The sequence below is a fragment of the Ascaphus truei genome, chromosome 1 (genome assembly GCF_040206685.1).
Source record: "Ascaphus truei isolate aAscTru1 chromosome 1, aAscTru1.hap1, whole genome shotgun sequence".
Taxonomy (NCBI): Eukaryota; Metazoa; Chordata; class Amphibia; order Anura; family Ascaphidae; genus Ascaphus; species Ascaphus truei.
This window is the reverse complement of record NC_134483.1, coordinates 114,753,435-114,771,271: the sequence shown is the minus strand read 5'-3', so window position 1 is coordinate 114,771,271 and position 17,837 is coordinate 114,753,435. Positions and strand designations below refer to the sequence as shown.

The 17,837-nt window shown below is 40.5% G+C and overlaps 1 protein-coding gene across 1 annotated transcript in view; it reads left to right on the top strand.

Annotated features, from left to right (window-relative positions):
• LOC142487075 (uncharacterized) overlaps window positions 1-17,151 on the top strand; it is a 24,498-nt gene extending 7,347 nt beyond the window's left edge. Inside the window, exons 2-5 of the mRNA XM_075585807.1 lie at window positions 14,279-14,584; window positions 15,976-16,053; window positions 16,417-17,097; window positions 17,144-17,151. Coding sequence (XP_075441922.1) covers window positions 14,279-14,584; window positions 15,976-16,053; window positions 16,417-17,097; window positions 17,144-17,151 — 1,073 coding nt within the window. The remainder of the gene's footprint in view (window positions 1-14,278; window positions 14,585-15,975; window positions 16,054-16,416; window positions 17,098-17,143) is intronic.
• Window positions 17,152-17,837: the final 686 nt, after the last annotated feature.

Here is a 17,837-nt window from a genome sequence, read left to right as displayed (position 1 = left end):
ATTTTCAATTCATGATACAAATAAATGATTGCTGTGTACTCAACCAGTAATGCTAAAGGACTCTGTAGGACTAAGGTAATCCGACTATACAATAATATACCCTGAGAGGCATATATTTCTTCTTCTGTTCCTACTGGCAATTAATACTCATTTGTTTGACCATTGGTGACATTTACATTATTGTTCTGTACTGAATCTAGGCCTTTGTGTCTTATTCAGAACTCTTGATGAGCCTATAGATATAGAACATACACTATCAAGCCTAAGGTTTATTTTTTAATAAAATAATCCATGTGCAACCTTCCTCAGAGTGAGATTACTAATTCAATGTACTGTATAGCTGATTATTTTTTAGCCTAAGCATTTAGAAAATAAATGATGTATCCCTCTATATAGATAATCCTCCTACACTAGCTATATTAATATCTCTGTATATAGTACTCTGATGAGATTAAACAGGGTCTTCACACAAAACAGATATAAGTAGCACTGAAACCCCCTAAAAAGAGATCGGGCACCATCTCTTATTGAGAAGACGTTAAATCAGCAGTTTTAACCAGACATAGGCATTACAATGGCCTCAAATGTTGGCTCATCATACAGAGGTCTTGCAGCTTGAAAGAAATTGCAATAAAAAATGTAATTATAAATTCAAGCTCATCTCGATATGAGACAGTATCAGACTTTTAGTCAATGTTATCTCCGTTGTCCGAAATTTACACATGTATTTCTCTCTCATGCCATCATCTCTGGTCTCTGTTGAAGCGTACTTGGCTTCCCAAAGCGAGGATATGCATACATGCGGAACAATGACAAGAAAAGTCCCTAGAAAGTCAAGCAGGAAAATTAAGGTATAACTTTTATTGCCATCTCTTTGACGCTGCAAGACCAGCATATGAGTAAACAGCATCTGAAGGCATTGCAATTCTGGTGTTCAGTCAAGATCAGTTGATTAAACATATTCTGAATAAGAGATTAAATAAAAAGGTTAATCCAGATTTTAGGCAGTGACAACGTGAAATATATTGGGTAGAACATTTAAGAGCAGTTACTACAACGTGAAATATATTGGGTAGAACATTTAAGAATATGTAACTGAAACCGCAGTCACCAAAATAAATATCAATGAAATGGAAATATATGGCTGGTGCTCAAAGTTAATATGATATTAACGGTGTTGATCAAAAAAAGAGATTTTGATCAGAAAGGCAACCCTCTATATACAGCACTCTAATCCTATATAATGTATTAATGGACATAAAGGATTGTTAATCATCCCTCCTCCCCCTGATGAAGCGTGTGAAACACATGAGGGGAACCTAGTACGTCACGGCGGTGACGTCACATCTAGTGGCAGCATCCAGACATCAGCAGACGAGCAGGCTTGTATCGTGTAGCGGCTTATTTACTATCTGCATTACCTAATACTGATCGCTGCAGACTCTGAGTACATCTGTGGCTTTATGCGCTGGCTCAAATCCTTACCTGTTTATCGTAATACCGTAATATCTATGTTATGAGCTAAGTAGAGATGGTATATATACTCCGGTAGTGTGTACATCACGGCTGTGTCCTTTGCGAAATCAGTGGTAACATATACTGCTAGTGATTAACACACACCACCAACCGGCAAGGTGGTTTGGCTCTATATATATGAAACAAAAACTACTCTACTGTTACATGTTTATGGTTATTGAGCAGACAATTATATTATACAACACTCTGTAATACAACTGAGTATATATAACGTCCTAAATATCTATATAGATGCGTATCATTGGATCTCTGGTTACATATACATGAGAGCTAATTTAAGGCTAGAAACACCCTTACTAAAGGGGCTCCAAGATAGCATCTGTTCTAACATTGTGTGCTGATTTATTACATAGACATGGGCAGCTGTCTCTGATACAATACAAGCCCTCTCTGCAGCTTTTTCACTGTATACTTATAACTCTGGACGATTGGATATTACTAATTAAATAGTTTGATCTATAATACTTACCTGAATATACATTAATATCCATTATAGCCACATTTATATGGGGATTTTTAATACTGCATCTGTGTTTTTAAGGTCAATTGAGACGTAATAAAAAAAAATTGTTTTTGACTTCTAAGGTGATTCTGACAGTACTATCTGCTGGACAATCCTTTATGTCCATTAATACATTATATAGGATTAGAGTGCTGTATATAGAGGGTTGCCTTTCTGATCAAAATCTCTTTTTTTGATCAACACCGTTAAAAGAACATTTAAGAGCAGTTTCGAAACATGGTTTAGATAATGTGATTTATTTTTGTAATTATTACTGCATTGTTTGTGATTATGACTGTTCTTTTGTTGTGTAGGTACGCTAAATATAAATGTAGGTACATAATATATATTTTCTTTAACTGTGCATGCAATGTCTTGTATATAATGTATACCCTGTTCATTTATGTAACTGTATTTGTAACCATGTATTATTTGTCTTAACTCTTTTCCCAGGACATACTTTAAAATGAGAGGTAGCTCTCAATGTATTACTTCCTAGTAAAATATTTTATAAATAAATAAATAAATACAGTTGATATTTATAGCAAGGAAAAAGGCAGCGCACTGCCAAAAACCAGGGGGAGGCTCACAAGTACTTTAAAGGGGTTTATTCCATAAGAAAATCAAACATATCCCCAGAGAGCAACAAAAAAAACCACACCAACGCGTTTCGGGCCGTGTGCCCTTTCTCAAGGTGTATACACCTTGAGAAAGGGCACACGGCCCGAAACGCATTCAGTTCTTTTAAAAAGGTGAGAAATACAGTAGAAATACTTCACTAATTCGTCAAATTTGTAAAGATCATAAAGATCATAAGAGACCAAGGTTTTAGAAAGTAAATAGAAATGAAGACAATCTTTTTTTTTTTTTTTTTTTTAACGTGAATGAATTTGACAATTGTAATATTTCGGGATAGTTTAAAAATGGACTGATGGCAAAATTGAGAAAGGAGAGTTTTTAAAATATATATTTATTTATTTATAAAAATGTTTTACCAGGAATAATAAATTGAAAGTTACCTCTTATTTTCAAGTATGTCCTGGATACAGTTATGATAACAATACAAGGTTACATTAAATGAACAGGGTTACACATTTATATTTAAAGACATGAACATGTATATATCTATCTATTAATATGTATACTGTATATGTAGGTATTATATTTAAAGGCATGAAGATAGACATGTTAAATGTTACAGATATAAACAGCTAAAAATAATATATTTTATATGTGTATACAGTATAACGGTTACACACTAGATTAAAATGTAAAACAGCTTTAGTCTTGAAAGATCTTGGGCTGCTGGCGGCTTTGAGAGTCTGAGGTAGAATGTTCCAGTTGTGGGGTGCACGGTAAGAGAAGGAGGAGTGGACGGACTGCTTGTTGAACCTTGAGACTGTGAACAGTCTTTTGGAGTCAGATCTCAGGTGATAAGTGCTGCGTGTGGTAGGGGTGAGGAGATTGTTCATATTATTTATTTATAAAATATTTTACCAGGAAGTAATACATTGAGAGTTACCTCTCGTTTTCAAGCACAGAGTAAAACAAATACTACATGGTTACAAGTACAGTTACATAAATGAACAGGGTATACATTATATACAAGACATTGCATGCACAGTTAAAGAAAATATATATTATGAGCGTATGAAACAGTTACAGACCAGATTAAAGTGTGAGACAGCCTTAGATTTGAAAGAACTTAAGCTGGTGGTGGATATGAGAGTCTCTGGTAGGTTGTTCCAGTTTTGGGGTGCACGGAAGGAGTAGGAGGAACGTCCGGATACTTTGTTGAGCCTTGGGACCATGAATAGTCTTTTGGAGTCTGATCTCAGGTGATAGGTGCTGCATGTGGTAGGGGTGAGGAGCTTGTTCAGGTAGCTGGGTAGCTTGCCCAGAAAGTATTTGAGGGTGAGACAGGAAAGGTGAACTTTGCGCCTAGACTCTAATGATGACCAATCTAGTTCTTTGAGTATTTCGCAGTGATGTGTGTTGTAGTTGCATTGGAGAACAAAACGACAAATTGAATTGTAGAGGGTGTCAAGTTTGCTAAGGTGGGTTTGAGGAGCCGAGCCATATACTATGTCTCCATAGTCAATAATTGACAGGGAGCTTGCCTAGAAAATATTCGAATGCAAAACAGGAAAGATGACCTTGTGCCTAGACTCAATGGATAGCCAACGTAGTTATTTGAGCATTTTGCAGTGATGTGTGTAGTAGTTACATTGTAGGGCAAAGCCGAATATTGAGTTGCAGAGGGTGTGTAATTTGCCAAGGTGAGTTTGGGGTGCTGTACCATATGCTATGTCCCATAATCTATAATTCGCATTAGCATCTGTTGTGCAATGCACTTTCTGACCAACTAGCTTATAGAGGATTTGTTCCTATAAAGTACACCAAGTTTGGCATTGGGTTGGATGTCAGAGTATCAATGTGCAACCCAAATGTTACATGGGAGTCAAACCATTTGCCCAGATATTTAAAATGAGTTATGGGGATTAGAATAGTGGTAGAGTTGGTTCTGATCTGTAGCTCTATCATTGGTAGCTTTAGAAATATAGCCATAGTCCCAAATACCATCGTTACAGTCTTGCCCATGTTTAAAACAGTTTGTTTTGTAAAATCCAATTTTCTAGTCTTGAGAAATCTGATTGAAGTATATGTCCAAGGTCAGAGAGGCTAGGGCTTTGTGCATATAAGATTATGTCATCCGCATGTGGTAGTGCATTATAAGCACTCCCTTACAAACTGTAGGTAGATCTTTAATGAAGACTGAAAAGAGTAGGGGCCCCAGAACAGATTTTTGCTGGACACCGCAGGTGACGTCCAGAGGGTTGAAGTTAGAGCCCGAGAGCCACATATTGGGATCTATCTGATAGGTAAGAGTGAAAAGAGTTTAAAGCGTGTTCCCCTAATTCAGAGCATTGGAGCTTGTTTAACAATATAATTTGATCAACATCAAACCCCTTTGCAAAATATAGGAATATTGCACAAGTAACTTGGCCCAGCTCCATTCCACACTGGATCTAATTTCAAACTTCTAGGAGGGTAGTTACCGTGGAATGTTTTGGGTAAAATCCAGATTGAAATTGGCTAAGGAAATTTGTCTCGGTATAATAATCACTTAATTGGAAGTGGGCACATTTTTTCCATAAATTTGGATAGTATTGGGAGAAGACAAATTAGCCTGTAGGTTGAGATAGTGTTTTTGTCCCAACTTTTGAAGATTGGGACAACTCTGGCAGTTTTTCGGGTTTTTGTGATATGGCCTGTAGACATAATTAAGTTGATTAGGTAAGCAAGCGCTATGGCAATGGCAGGAGCACAGAGTCAAAGGAACTTTCATTGCAGTAGGTCAATCCAAATTGACTGCTTAGTTTTAGTTTGATTAGTGCTTGTGTAATCTCCTCTTCAGATACTCGGAAAAATTGAAAATTGTGAGCACTGTTGGTAGCAGTTAGGGCTATAGGTGTTCTTCCAGGTTGAGCTTCATGTTTCTAGTTCAGGTTGCATTTTATTATTGGGAAGAGAAACAATTTCTTCAAAGTACAAAGTTCTTTCCTCAAAGAAAGAGAAACCAAGTTAGAACTCTTCTCTCAAGTTCATAACAGCCAAGAACAGTGGAATGACAAAGTTTCAGGTCCCATATGAAAGGTCTATATGGGACCTGAAACATTGTTATTCCACTGTTCTTGGCTGTCGCATTAAATGGATAAATTCATTATGAACTTGTGAGTAGATCTCTACTTTGTATATGTGTCTTTGAGGAGACCTGCACTTTAAAGAAATTGTTTTTCTGTGTTGTGTTGGCTGCACAAGCAGGTTTCTCCTCGCCTGAAGCTGTTTCCACATACTTTGGTATTGGATTATTAGGAAGAAGCACACCCCACAAAAAAATAATTGAATGCGTTTGCTATGTCAGTGGAATTTGTCAGGGTAGTATCATACTTTTTGATATTAGATGGTTGCTGATGGTTTGAAGCCTGGAATATATTGTTGATGACCTTTAAGAAGTTTACTGGAGTAATTTTATATTTTAGTAAATTACTAGGCAAAATAAAGATACATAACTAAAAGATGACAATACAACAAATGTCTCGAAAAATACATTTCAAAATACACTTAAATAAAAAATATCTTAAGTGCAATATGAAACATTATAAATGAGTACATTTTGATTGGTACTGTATCTACTAGCATAAACAATTGCACCTGTGCTAAGTTATGACCTATTAACATTTATATGTGGTTTTCTTTAAAAAATGAACATGGACAAGGTAACACACATAGGGGGCTATGCACTAAGCTCCAAGCTTTCGCGCTGGCCTGAAAAAAATTAGCACGTCCGATAAAAAATGAAGCCGGCTGCGCGATTCACTAAGGCCCGCAGCCCATTTTTTATCGGACGTGCCCAAAACTGGCTTATCGTGCGTGCAATGTATTTCCCCCCTGCTATCGCACTTAAAGTTCCCGTACGCTAGCTGATTGAAAAAAAAGCCGCTTGTAACATTTGCATGGAGATTTGCCATCTCCATGCAAGGCTGTTACAGGCGATCGTACAATAAATAAATACATTTTAATTATAGTGTACATGAGCAGGGGGTCTCCCGACCTGAACCGCATTGGTTTCAGGTCCGAGGACCCCCTACTTCAGGAGATACAGCCCCCGTTATGGGGTGCCAGTATCCCCTGCAGAATTTCAATGTCCCGGTCACGTGACGCGGACGCTTGAAAGTGCAGGGGATACCGGCACCCCATAACGGGGCCTGTATCTCCTGAAGTAGGGGGTCCTCGAACCTTAAACCAACGCGGGTCAGCTCCGGAGACCCCCTGCACATCTACACTATAATTAAAATGTATATTTAAAAAAGAATTAACAAACATAAATACACGACCCTCCTCCCGCCCTCCTCCCTAACACATACAGTACAATAATGTGCAAAATAACTATTATCCAGATATGGATAATAGATTATTTGCCCATTATTAAACACTGCATTAGCATACCTAAATAAAGTCAATAACAGTAGCCAGCTAATCCAATCAATACAAGCAGTAACAACATCAACAATTATTTAATTAAACAATTAACCAATTAAACCAATTAATTCCTAAACCCACTCAAAATGAATAGTAACACTAACCAATCAAACCAATTAATTACAACAACATTAATGAATGTAACATTAAAAGACAAAGAAATACATTCAAACAATCTCTGAAAGAACCATAAAACGCATTAGCCAACATAATACAACATTAACTACAAACGAACACCAATCGCAAACATTTTATTACATTAAGCAGGAAAAATACAAACAATTACAGCCACATAAGAAACTGACATTAAAAAAACCAACAGCAATACCAAGCCACAAATTCCCCCAAATATTGTAATAATAATGTATTAATCTGTACCCTAACGTGATTAACGTACAGATTAATATATTATCAGTCAATGTGCCTCCCCCAAAAAATCAACAATCACATCCAATGAAAAAACCTGTAAAAAAAAACCCATTTACTAACATTCTATATATTACTTACCATTAGAAGCGGTGGCCCTCCGACTCCCGGGGTAACAGGAAGCTCACGTACCTTGAAGGCCTCCAACAGCATCCGATGCCATCCGCCATGAAGATCCGGCTCAGGTACCCCAATCTTCTTTTTTCTTTCTTTAATCACCTTCTTCTATCTTCATCTGTAACCATTTTTGTTCTTCTTTATCTTCGTTCTTCATCTGTCAATCCAAAATACCCCATGTTAAATCCCAGCCGATGCTGTCTCGTCGGCTTCTTGGGCTCAAATGAGGCGTCACGGCCTTAAATATAGCTTGTGACGTCACATTTAGCCTCAAAATGGTTAACAGCCACCTGATTGGCTGTTCAAACCATGTTCCGACTTTAATTTTTTTTTTGACATGACTTCACTTAAAGGGAATGATGCCAGCCAATCAAAAGGGCTGTGCTTCATTTGCCTTTAAGATGACGTCACGAAGCCGGCGTCACATGGTATTTCAGCCAATCAGATTTTGGGAACCAATTCCACACTCTGATTGGCTGAAATACCATGTGACGCCGGCCATCTTGGATTTCGTGACGTCATCTTAAAGGAAAATGAAGCCCTGATCAATGATGAAGCCAAACCAGGCAAAACTTGTTTGATGTGGACATTCCCTTTTTGGTCTTTTGGAGCCACCATACCTGTGGAGTCTGTGGATCAGCTAACCAACACTGACAAACAGCAGGGAGCTCTGCACACGGAGAGGCACAACAGACTGTGCTCGAATCTGAGAAAACCTCCCATCCCCGTGGACCCAGACAGGCAAGTCAGAAGTTGAGAAAAAGTGACCGAAAAGCAGCTCCAGCAAGGAAGTTTTTAAAGGACACTTGCAGCAATAGAAACCACCACAATCCATGTGGTTGGTCGTTTGTAAGTGTATTTTTATCTCACCTCCCTTATTTTTGTAATAAACAGTATTATGCTATGCCTCTCAACACTTTTTAAGGTAACAGCAGAAGGAAAATAGAGGAGTATGCACTACGGGAACAAATACACAGGCAAGTGTCAAGTTCTCTACTTCTCTATAGATTAAGATACTGATTGTCGACACCTATTATACCACTTGTGTGTGGTGTTTTTTGTTGTTGTCTTTTTTCTACATAAGGAAGAAAAGAGCAATAAGACCACGCGCTGGAGGACAACTTTATTTTCTACGAATCTTATATAAGGAGGAGTTTGAATTACCTCCTGGGACACCAGCTGCGGGACTTTATTTATTGCACCTCATTAATATGACTAGCGCCACTTTTATTTTTTCTTTAGAGCGCAAAGTGCCTGTTTGCGCGGCTTAGTGCATAGCGCTCAGCGGAACTTCACGTTCTAAAAGCACTTTGCGCTCTGAAAACGACTTATCACTGCTTAGTGTATAGCCCCCTATTGTATTGAACTATTCCTGAGGCCAAGGGGAGGTGAACCCTACATAGCCTGTCACTCAGTAAAGAACGTTCTGGACTGAAGAGGATGCAATACAATTGGAAACATGGAACAAGTGGAATCTTCTAAAGTTCATTTAAATAGTAAGTCATATAACTGGACAAGAGTGAGAAAAGGTGGATGCTCTCTCTCTTGCAGCTTCTCTTTCCTGCTTTCCTAAGCTGCTTCTGTCTTGGTCCTGCTTGCACGGCCACTGACAGGGATGACAGCGAGGACACATTTCCTGGACCTGGTTGCTCTGTGGGGCCTGGCTGGCCTAGACAGGAAGTTGGACAAAACATCCTGAAATGCAAGCCACTTGGTGGGTCCATCTCTCCCCTCAGTTCCTAGGTGGGCCCATCTCTTTTTTCAGCTGGGCCCACCATCTTTTTTCAGGTAGGGCCCTTCTCTGCAGGTACTGTAGACCCACATGGTCTTGTCCCCTCCTCTGGACTTCCCCCTGTGTTCTGGCCCTCCCTTTCCCCAGTTTGGACTCCTCTCCCCCGGTTCTATACCTACTCCTCCCCTCTCCCCAGGCTTTATGCCTACTCATCTACTCATTCCCAGGCCCTATACCTACTCCTCTACCCTTCCTCAAGCCCATACCTTCTCCTCTCCCCCTCTCAAGGCCTATACTACTCCTCTCCCGCTCCCCAGGCCCTCACCTACTGCTCTTCCCTCCCCATGTCCATACCTGCTCCTCTCCCCGTCACTAGATCCTATACCTACTCCTCTACCACTCCCCAGGTCACATACCTACTCCTCACCCCCTTTCCCAGGTCCTATGCCTACTCCTCTCCCCAGGCCCATAGCTAATCCTCTCCCATTCCCCCAGGCCCATGCCGTCTCCACTCCCCCTGCTCAGGCCCATACCTACTCCGCTCCCCTTCCCCAGGCCCATACCTACTGCTCTCTCCCTCCTCATGCCCATACATATTCTGCTCCCCATTGCCTCTCCTCCTCCCCAGGTCCCATACCTAGTCCTCTCCCCCTCCAAGGCCCTACTCCCCCCCGAAGCCACTTACCTACTCCCCCCCAACCACTCTGCCCCCGTCCCCAGCTCTCAACCTACTTTCCACCTCCCGGACTGTGCCTACTCTCCCCCACCAGGCCCATACACACTCCCCCCAGGCCCATATCTACTTCCCCCCAAGCCCATGCCTATCTCACCAGGCCCATCCTATTTTACTACATTACCTATTTCTCCTTCAAAAAGCCTCTTCTTCTCCCCATGGCCTCTTTTCCCCCCACATTTCCTTCTCCCCCCATAGCTCCTTCTTCCAACCATCGCTCATTCTCCTCATTGCTCCTTCTCTCTCCCTTAGCTCCTTCTCCTCATAGCTCCTTCTCCCCACCATAGCTCATTCTCCCCCCTTACCTCCTTCTCCTCATAGCTCCTTCTCCCCACCATAGCTCGTTCTCCCCACCATAGCTTCTTCTCGCCCCATAGCTCCTTCTGCCCCCATAGCGCTCATAGCTCCATAGTCCAGCCCTAATCACAAATATCCAGAAAAATCTACTAGACTGTAGATAATGGGGGGACTAATGATATAAATATCTCCCTAGAGAGAGGGAAAGGCCCAAAAGTATCATGAAAGATAAAGGATGATACTCAGCGCAAAGTTCTGAAAAGCAGCAACAGCAGCGGTGAAGAGGTGAGAAAAATGTCCTGGCAACGCATCCTTTTTCTTTCACGATACTTTTGTAAGAGACTTTCCCAGTCTCTAGGGATGTATTTCTATCATCATTAGTCCCCCCCTCCCCTCTTCCCCCCCCCCCCCATTATCAACATTATAGTAGATTTTTCTGGACATTTGTGATTAGGGCTGGACTTTGTCATTCATATGTACCTAGTGCTTTTTCATCGGTTCCCCTGATGGTCTAGGCACAGGTTCTATTAGTGGTGTGTTTCACGTGTTTCATGGCAGTTCTTATTCCATCAATGCATTACAATTGTTATTATACCTAGCTATTATGGACCAGTGGGTCAGGACTCCAGTGTATAGAGGAATTTCCTCTATTTTGTCCATCTATGGGTGAATACATTATTTGTTACCTTCACTCTGCAGACGTTAAACACACTTATGCAGTTAGGGGTTTTGGATGCAATAGTTGAAGTTTTTGCTAGAGGTTCTTTAAGGGTCTCGCAATTTTAAAATGTCTTTTTTACTTTTTGTTTATAATAAATTCTGTTCATATTTTGGTAAAACAACAGACACAAAATACCCAATGCTACATCCAATGTGGCAAAATACATAGTTAAATACTTCAATATTAGTATTCTCATGAGTAAGGGTAATTTAGTGAAACCCTTTGGCCAAAGCATTATAAGCCTGCAGCCACTTCATGGCATAACCGGTATGCAGGTCCTAACACTACCTGTGACAATTCTCATTTAACTCTGCAGTGGAGGGAGAATGGCCTGAATAGATCTGTCCTGCACAGGTACCTGGAAAAATCTGCTACTTAAAAAGTGAGGTATGGGGTGAGCTTAAACTCATGAAGGAGGGGCCACTAACCTCCAACCAACTGATACCAGTTGAAAATTAATATTGTACTGTAATATATATTGTTTTTGTCACTGGAATAGTATCAATGGCGCTAAACACAATCTACAATAAATGATCGTATAAATATACAAATACAATGAAAATATAAATATACAACCGGATGGAATTGATGGGTGATCTCGGCCAACGTTGATCAAACATGAAATAAGAAAAAGAAATACATAGTGTAATACTGATAAAACATGTGAAAGACAAATACCAACAAACAAACAAACAAACAAACAAACAGACAAGAATTAGCAAATATTAAGATATACAATTAGCAAATATTCGAATAATAGTGTAGCTGGAACACACAATGGACTAAAAATGATGAATTTAATATATTATAAAAACATGTACAACAATTAAGCACAATTAAAGGACCCAATCGATATCCGTCCGAATTGCCCGCTTACCGAAGCCAGAATATAAAACCGCAGTGGATATTTAAAGAGAGTATCCCCTCTCACAGTGACTGGTTCTCTGACCGGCACAGCTTACAGATGGATTTCAGGAATCGCCGCGTGCTGATGGTGTAGAAATGGAGAAAGCGTCCCTCCACGCGGGAACAGGGGCAGGAGATCACTGTCTTGATGTGAAGCAGTCCGGGCATGCGCAGAAGCGCCCGTCACAGTATTGACGGCACCGCAAAATCTCCTGCTCCTCGCGGTCGCGTATCATCCAAATGGCGGCAGATTCAAAAGTGCTGTGTGTCACAGAACTGCACGGCTGGGCTGGCAATGGAATAGGGCAGCTGACGGCAACGGGGGATAACGGGGACCACCCAACGCGTTTCAGAAGCAACGGCTTCCTTCATCAGGGGTTAAATTGAATAAAGTAGTCCCTGTGTGTCCGGTTATTTATAGGAAAAATTTTAAAGGTGCGAGCACCTGAATAAAGTCCCGGTCAGGCGCAGTGATCTAAATATAAATTGCGACATGATATCAGCAACACCATAAAATACATGAAGAATACATAAACAAGTAGAAAACAGTGAAACTACATATATATAGAAACATAAAACATATAAAAACAATTAGCAATGGCAATCAAATTAGAAGATCATAAAATATATTATTATTTAAAAATATATTATTAACAATATTATTTAGAGATAAGGATAGACAGCATGCTGTATATGGAGTGAAGTGACCATTTGTAATAAACAGATATGGTCAAGAGTGAATCTAAAGATTTTAGGTACCAAACATAGCTAGGATTTAGATGACATAGGGCCTCATGCAGTAAGCGACGATTATGTGAAATCGGCAAGCTTATCGATTAGTCATGTTATTGGCGTTTTTCCCCCTCCGTATGCAGTAAGTGCCGAATACATTCAAAATCAACCAGAAAACAAATCCGCCCACTCTCACGATGATGAGCCGATCACACACAGGTGTATCGGCGTGCGTGGCGGGGTGCTGTTAGGTTGCACAATCACAAATCTTGCTGAATCAGGCGAAACAAGCATGTTTTTGATTGCGCGCCATATTTAAAGGCAACGTGTACTGCTAATCATTCTCTGTGTTGTTGGGAGTGAGAGAGAGAGAGAGACGCACAGAGCTGGACGATTGAAGATTTGCATATTGACTGAGAGACTTGTTGTGTATTGGGTGAGCTTTGTCCTTTGTTGTTTTGTTTACATCTTTGTCTTGTTTTATATGTGGAAGTGGGTCGTGTGATTGCCTGTACATTTCTTGTCTGTTTTTTGTGAGTGCTGGAAGTATGCCCGCAAAGCGTGGGAAGAGTGATGCTGGTGGGAGTGGGAGTGCTACTCGTGCGAGTACGCGTCGGAGTGAACGTTCTGTTCAGGGGAGTGATGTTGCTGGTGCACCGAGTGGTGTTGCTGGGAGTGGGAGTGCTGTTGTTGGGAGTGGGAGTGCTGGTGCTGCGAGTGGTGTTGCTGGGAGTGGGAGTGCTGTTGTTGGGAGTGGGAGTGCTGTTGTTGGGAGTGGGAGTGCTGTTGCTGTGAGTGGGAGTGCTGGTGCTGGGAGTGGGAGTGCTGTTGCTGTGAGTGGGAGTGCTGGTGCTGGGAGTGCTGGTGCTAGGAGTGTGAGTGCTGGTGCTAGGAGTGTGAGTGCTGGTGCTAGGAGTGGGAGTGCTGGTGCTGGGAGTGCTGCTGGTGGCGCAGTTGCTGATGGGGTGTCTGGTGGTGGCGTGCTTGCTGGTGGCCAGCTTTTGGAGGCTCTTCCATTGGAAGAAGGAGAGTCCAGTCAGCACCAGCCAAGCTCTGACCCTAAACCTGCTCGGAAAAAACGTGTGGAGAAGCCACGTAATCCTCGCTTCAATGACCAGGAAAATAGGGCTCTTGTCACTGGCATTCTGGAGCACTATGACAGTCTCTATGGACATTTAGTAGGTAAGTGTAACTTTACATTTATTATTCAAATACATGTGATCCTAGGTCATCTGAGTTTTGTTCATATGCAAATATGGGTACACAATATCTTTCTATGTTCATTAGTGTGGAAACACAGCTTTTTATCATGCCTTACAAGGACAAATAAACACAGGCGGTCAATTTGCCAGAACTGCATACAATATGAATGCAACCTTGCTTACATGTATAGGTTTAGTAGTGAATGCTCATGTGCTGCACATATTACACATAAAACAGCATGTTTGCTATCTCTTGGAACAGCTAGCAGTGTAGGAAACTGGTGCTTATATTATTATTAATTTACCTCATATCTTTTATATGTTTTTCAAGGGCGGACAAGTGCAGCAAGCAAAAAAGAAATGTGGGACACAATAGTCATTGGTGTCAATGCCTGTGGGAATAGTGTCAGGGACAAGTATCATTGTCGGAAAAGATTTGATGATATTAGGTCCAAATTGAAAAAGAAAATACAAGACCAACGCGTGCATGCTACTGGCACTGGAGGTGGGCCCACACCACAACGTCTCATATTGACTCCATTGGAGGAGCTGCTTCGGCCAAAATTACTTACCGTCGTCGTGGAAGGCTTGGCTGGTGACCGTGACATTGGAATTTATCCGTCACAATTTCCAGCAGGTGATAAATATTACTGTACTAGGCGTGTCGTTGCTTACAGTTATTTTGCATATTTACACTGCTTTTTATACTGTCTTCACAATATAAGCATACCTGCATCTATATATGTATATGTCTGATTCTGTATATATATATCTCAAAATAGACATATATGTAGTAGTCCTACTAAAAGCAGTAACTAATATAGCACGTGCCATTGCGTGCTCATTTACATGTGAATTCCCAAAATGCATAGCTGCAGTGGAAGCAATTGATGGTGGGCGAAGATGGGGAACAACAGGGTAGTACACATGTGTAACACATGTTCATGAGAAATTATTAGTAGCTACAGGTACAGAACAGAAATATGTATCATATTATTGTGTATTTTATTGATTTTACTCCGACAAACATGACATTACTGCCTATTTTAAGCATGCATCAAAGAAATTGCATGTAACGGCCTACAAACATCACTGGCACTAACACATCTATAGTTGCTTATGAAAAGGTCCATTTTTGCTTTATGTCATATACAGACAGCATAATGAGGCACACGTATCATATGTTATGTCATTGTTTTCATAACTTAAACACTGCAGATGACTACTTAGCTCATCTACCATTGTGTTAAAGCAGCTGCAATTAATATCTCATCACAGCATACACTTCAACAGAGGGGGTGGGGTTCAGCACACACACTAATTACAGCCTCATTTCACGGTCAACTTAGTTCACACCATTTGCACCTGTTTCAAGTCATTGAAAGGTGTGGCTGATTAGGCTTTTTGGGGAAGGGAATACCTTTCTTACAACCTGAATAGCACAACTGAAGTTAATCACACTCATTTGAAAGCTTAACTCTAGCTACTAAATGCCCCAACAACTCATTACTTATCAAAGCGTACGTCACACATTAGTTCACTCATATCTATAGTTGAACTACTATGAAAGACACATTATCACACACTGCATGTGTTGTCTTGTTGAGTCACAGCCACATTCAGGTGTGCCACATCTTCGATTAATGTACCACACATATCCTCTACCAAAAACAACACTTTTTGCAATATGACCACCTTCATGATAACCATTGTGAATGGTCATCTCATGATAGTTATGTACATTATGATACTGATATCACTACACAACATATGATTTTTATGTACTCATTTAATCTATTTATCCTCACGCATTACTGCAGAAACATAGTATGTTGTATGTTAGGGAACTCAAAAATTCTAAGTACACAGGCATGTACAGTGTTATTACAACTATTTATGTTCACTTTCACACACATTTTCGGTTAAGGAACTGATGTTGTTAGTTAATCATAAATACAGAACATACAATAAGTGTTTGTTCAATATTTACACATGTAAATGTAAAACTTATGTTATTGTTATATATAGTTGCCCCTGGAGGACATGTGTCACCTGAGATGGAACAAGTGTCTTCACCTGGGTCAGCCAGCTCAACACTACTAGAAGGTGAGTGTATCATTTGCTGGCCATATAATATGTGCTCTTCTATATGTTATGTTGTCATGTGCATTATTTGTTTTGCACATCTTCTTTAAATAGGATTACTTAGTGTCAGTGAAAATTAAGTGTAAGGCAACATGTATTGTGTTAGTGATGTTAATTATCATGTAGGACTTCTGAGTTTAGAGCAACTTTTCATTCATTCATATTTCATACTGAGTCCAAACATTATTCGTAAGTCAAGGTAGTTTTTAATGAGGTTATAAAACGTATGCTAACATGTTAGGTGTTACTTAGGACACAGTACAATTACATAGTAACACAGCATACATTAACATGCCATTTAATAATGTGTACATTTCTTTTTAGAACATCATGGTGATGAGGATGATGAGTATGATGAGGATGACGCCACAGAAGAGACTGAAATACAATCATGTGACCATGAAGAGGTGCCAATAGAAACTGTTGTACCGCCAAATCGTCCATCAACTTCCACATACGATGCAATTGTAGCTTCAGAGGGAAAAATAGTGGACGCAGAAAATCGTCGCCATTCAGACATGATGACAGTGCTGGAAAGGATGATTGGACTGCAGGAAGAAACAGTATCACAATTGGCACATCTCCACAGAGTCTTCATTGAAGTGCCTAAACAGTTGCAAAAAATCAACACCTCATTCGAAGCATTAGTTGTTCAGCAAACACAAGCTAATTACTGGAGAATGACTAATGTTCCACAATTCAACACCTCCCAGCCAGGATCTGTTCATGCAGGTCAGTTTTCACCACATTCATCTGATATTCATTCACCAGGCCCAAATGTTACCGGTCAAGTAGCAGACATTGCTGTGCAGGTTCCTGATGACATCCTACCGCTGCCATCTGTACAAATTCAGCAGCAGACACCTACAAAGGAGGCGACAAAAACAAAACAAGACACACATGAAACAGACCAACCATCACTTGTGCAGTGTCTACCAACTTGCTCACATGTGTCACTGGGCACAAGCCCTGTCCGTGAACAGTCACTACCCAAAAGCCCTGTAGGTGAGTCGCTGCCCAAAAGCCCTGTAGGTGAATCGCTGCCCAAAAGCCCTGTAGGTGAATCGCTGCCCAAAAGCCCTGTAGGTGAATCACTGCCCACAAGCCCTGTAGGTGAGTCACTGGCCACAAGCCCTGTAGGTGAGTCACTGGCCACAAGCCCCGTAGGTGAGTCACTGGCCACAAGCCCCGTAGGTGAACAGTCACTGGCCACAAGCCCTGCCCGTGAAGTGCCAGAGGCCACTCAAAGTGGCTCTGTTGTGCCTAAAGTTGGTGGCAAAAGAAAAAGGAAAATTCAAGAGACAACAAGCAGGCCTGTTACTCGCTCGCAAAAGGAACAAAAAAAATAAATGTTATAATTCAGAAAATATGTCTTTGGCCTTGTTTTGTTGACTTCAGATTATCTAATTACTATTGTATGTATGCTGAAGACTGTGTTGTTTCCAAACTTTCAACTATGTTCTTGTACACGTGAAGTTTTGGAAATGTTAACACTCATAATTAATTGTGTTATAAATATTTATGTTGTAATCGTCTGTTCAGTAATGGTCCACCAGGAGCCAGTTGTTAAGTTTAGAGAAGCTGCCATTGACTTTGCAGCAAAACATTGCATTTGGGTGTGTTAATTGATGTAAGAATTGCATATGCATATTAGTCACATGCAATTATTAAAACACCTAAGTAACTGCAAACATCTTTCTTGTACGTGTACAGCAGGATTATGTGTAAATTATTACTTACCTTTG